Source organism: Bidens hawaiensis, unplaced genomic scaffold (assembly GCF_021521415.1).
Source record: "Bidens hawaiensis isolate Kalapana, Puna unplaced genomic scaffold, B.hawaiensis_p1.1 tig00032115_1, whole genome shotgun sequence".
In the NCBI taxonomy this organism is placed as follows: Eukaryota; Viridiplantae; Streptophyta; class Magnoliopsida; order Asterales; family Asteraceae; genus Bidens; species Bidens hawaiensis.
Genome location: NW_027495452.1, coordinates 183,539 through 187,428, shown reverse-complemented (window position 1 = coordinate 187,428; position 3,890 = coordinate 183,539). Strand labels below are relative to the sequence as shown.

General features: G+C 34.0%; 1 protein-coding gene across 1 annotated transcript; it reads right to left on the bottom strand.

Moving 5' to 3' along the window:
• Window positions 1-223: 223 nt before the first annotated feature.
• LOC143583069 (transcription factor bHLH139-like) lies at window positions 224-2,293 on the bottom strand. The gene is made up of 4 exons (XM_077065488.1): window positions 1,614-2,293; window positions 1,300-1,524; window positions 1,091-1,222; window positions 224-1,021 (listed from the first exon to the last, which is right to left on the bottom strand). Exons 1-4 carry the CDS (start codon window positions 1,917-1,919, stop codon window positions 926-928), a joined length of 759 nt encoding a protein of 252 aa, XP_076921603.1. The 5' UTR covers window positions 1,920-2,293; the 3' UTR covers window positions 224-925.
• Window positions 2,294-3,890: the final 1,597 nt, after the last annotated feature.

Sequence of the window (3,890 nt, the reverse complement as noted above, 5' to 3'; positions counted from 1 at the left end):
AAGTTCAATAAGGATCGATGTGTGGGCACGCAAGGATCGATGGGTCGGATAAAATATGGGTTTTTATAGGAGAAATTGGGGGTGACAATGTGACATGTATCTCTGATAAGATTATGAAGGGGAAATTTAGAGTTAGATGATGGCCCAAGTACGTACTGTGAAAACGCTGACAATGGAGGGAAAGAGAAACAGAGTCATGCCCATGTTTACATTGGATGGGCGAATTAGATATGATTTGATAGACTTGTACCTTACAAAGGACATGATCAAGGATAAGAGCTTATGGTTAGGAAGTGTAAATATTGTTTTAATAGATTCTTATATTTGCTTTGCCTTAGTTTTGCTTTGGTGAAGAGTTTGGAAGTAGAGTGTATATCTAACTCTAAAGGGTTCGTGAATCGTTTCTAGTTCACTTGTGTTATGCTCGCTTAGCTGTCAATATATATGCTTTCACATTACCTTTGTTACCGATAGGGTACCGCTATTTATTAACATTTATTATTTTCTTAATCTGATTCTCCTGGCTACACTTTATATTATTTTTTTTATCTAGTTTATCACACTGAAAACAGTTTTGGCGCTAAGGGTCTCACCAGGATTAGCCTCTCTATCATCTTGAACAAAGGGACCCTACCTAAGATGTTAACTCGTGATTTTAACTCGGAACAAAATGAGTACGTCAATATAACTTGTGTTTGTGAAGATAATACAAGGTCTTGCGGAATATTTACATGAATGTACAATCGCTTCGGACTGAAAAAGAGAAACTGCTCTCACTTCATGCCTGAGTTTCAAGCATACAAACATCTTTTGATGAAATTATTCCTTTTTCACACACCAAAAAAAAAATAATTAGTAATAAAAGAATACTCATTCAAGAAAAATGTGGCAGCTGAGGTTAGGCCTTAGGATAGTCAAATGTTCATCATCTTGGTGATGGAATTGTTAAGTCATGAAGCCCAATGTCCATTCCATTGTATGCAATTGGAGCATACATCCATAGATCATCAGAGCTCAATAGCTGCAAGCATCATTAAGTTTCTTGTTTAACATAAGTCCAATAACTGTTTTTCTTTTAATGTTTTCTAACCTTAATTTGGAGCTGCAAGAATTTCACATAGTGTACAGCCTCTTCAAGCATTGTGCTAATATCAACCTTTGTACCATTAGGGACAAGTTTCTGCAATATTCTTAACCGTTCATTAATCCGTTCTCTTCTTTTCTGAAAAAAGACAGAACCAGTTTCATTGATGAGTTCTATATCATCAAATACGAAATATTAATTGTAATATTATTTACCCGTGCATAGACACTTTGTGGATCGGTTGCTGACCCCCTATTTGCTTTTGTCTTTCCTTTTGATGTTTTTGAACTTATACTTGATTCTTGATTACATTCACCATCAGATCCATAAATTTTAATAATTTGCCCAAAATCCGCATCATGGTCGGCATCATCTTCATTGCTTTTATAACCAAGTTTTTGACTTTTTCGACACTTAATATTTTCCCTGTTCTCATCAACCTAAAAAGAATATAAGAAAACTTTAGATTAATAAAATTTAAGCACAAGTAAACATATATGGCTATATATTTGCAGCATGTTTAGCTTACATCTGTCATGCTACAAGACCGTTTCCTAGAACTTGCAGACAATAATTGACTTAAATCAGAAGAAAGATAGTCTTGTGACAGACAATGTGGGTTGATTTTGGTGTCATCTGACAAATAAACCGAAGTTTCATCAACTTCGTTAGTGTTCATGATTAGTTCTTCATGTGGACAAAATGTAGAAGCGTCTATTATGTCATTAGGCGAAGAGAAATTATTAAGCAATTGTGCCATGAAATTGGCTTCTTCAGCAACATTTACTCCACTAAATGAGTTCCATTCTCCTAAGAGAGCATTCACAGATTCCATGTTTCTTGATGAAAGAAACCGATATTTGTAAATGAAGTTGATTGATGTTTGCAAATTGGTTGGAAAAACAAACTGTATGAAAAGAGATATTTATAGGTAAGGAGAGTGGATGTGTTACTTGTAATAAGTTAGAGGAGAATTATATCAAAGACGAGATTCGATATTATTTTAACAACTGCTGAAAGGCTGTCAGGAGGTAATACACAGCTGTGCAGATCGTCTTCGGGCTTAAATTCAACCTTTCAGAAGTTTTTAAACAGATTAGAAATATAATCACGATTATCAAAAGGGCAATCATTGAGAAGAGAATATATGTCATTTGTTTGACTCGGATTATATGTTTAACGCAGGGAGACATGTATTTGCTACCTGTGTATCTTTAGCTGTTTGTATCTTGATGTATAAAGATGTGAAGAGGTTCAAATCATAATTATCTTTGGTTGATAAAACTTAAATTAGTATTAACTCATAATTAATCAGATCTCATAGCTTCAAGGATATCGATCTATACATGACTAATGATCATCAATCTAATAATATCTCACATTATTAGGACATAAAAAAATAGATAAAGAATTATAAGGATTTCGTTTACTCCATGATGCAATCTCATAAGCTAGCTAGCCACTCAGAACAGAGCTATTGGTAAAGTCGGGGCCTTGGGGAGAGTGCATGTGATGGAGGCAAAAAATCATAGTCAGATCTCATAGCTAGTCTTCAAAACTTTCTTTTCTACGTCTAGAGTTTGAAGTATATTAATCCATATAACATAAAATGTAGCTAGCTAAGAGAAACCGCAACAAGCAACCATATAAAAGTACTAATAACGGAAGTTGTAAATTACCGATATATAATACTGCTAATGAAAGTTTTAGCAATACACTGATGACCAATCTAGTAATATCCCACATTATAATGACATAGAAAAACAGTTAAATCAATATTCCAAGATTCAGTCACATAAATGAAGCCAGGTACCCTTAAAACTTAACTTATAAACCAAAAAATCTTATAAGTACAAAAGTTACATCATGCTTCATTCAAAGAGCAAGCCAGATCTTTTTAACTTTAGTATATAAGTTACCAACCGCGCTTAGCGTGTGATATCAATGTATCGATCTTGATTGACATTTTGTTAATCTTGGGAGTTGTGACTTAAAGTGGACAATCTTGGAGACCAGAACTTGTAAGATACTATGATTTCATGTCAATCTCTAATCATGCACCAAAATAGAACCCAATCCAATTAATTAGCTGTTGTAAGCAAACATTATCTAATCATAATCTTCTACTGTTTAGGTGATGAAACTGATACATTAAGATCTACATATCTATTAATATTTCAAGTACAAAACAAAGATTAAATGGTGTGCCCTAATTAATAAAAAATAATAATAATAAAACACAACAGTCACTGTCAAAGATGCGTGCGCCATATATTCCCGGCGATGTTTTGGTTTGTCGAATGGAGATGTTTGAGGGACACATAACCTTACAATTTAATAGTTCATGAGGTAATAATTCTTCTATCGACGTTTTGACGGTTCTTCACATAAATCCTACATGGATCTGGCTTTGACAATGACGGGTTAATTAATCGTGAGTGATTATAATATCTTCAAGTGCATGATCTCTGACCAACAAATATATATATATATATATACCACTACCAAATCAATCAGGTTGAAACTTGTACATGTAGAAGCTACAATATTATTATACGAATACCCACCTCCATTGTTTTTTTATAATTTGGTGAGCACGTATCTCCATTCTCATTTGGGTTTCAAGCTTTTTATATTCATTCTCCCATCAACAGATTGATTTAGGGTTTCAATATTTAAAGGTTGTTTGGTATTTATAAATTAAAAGATAAATAATTTAGTTTTTTAATCTCGCAACAGTCAGCGCCCCACGCTCGTCGCGCTCCTCAACCCCTTGCCTAGACGTCCTAATCACACCCCACGAGAG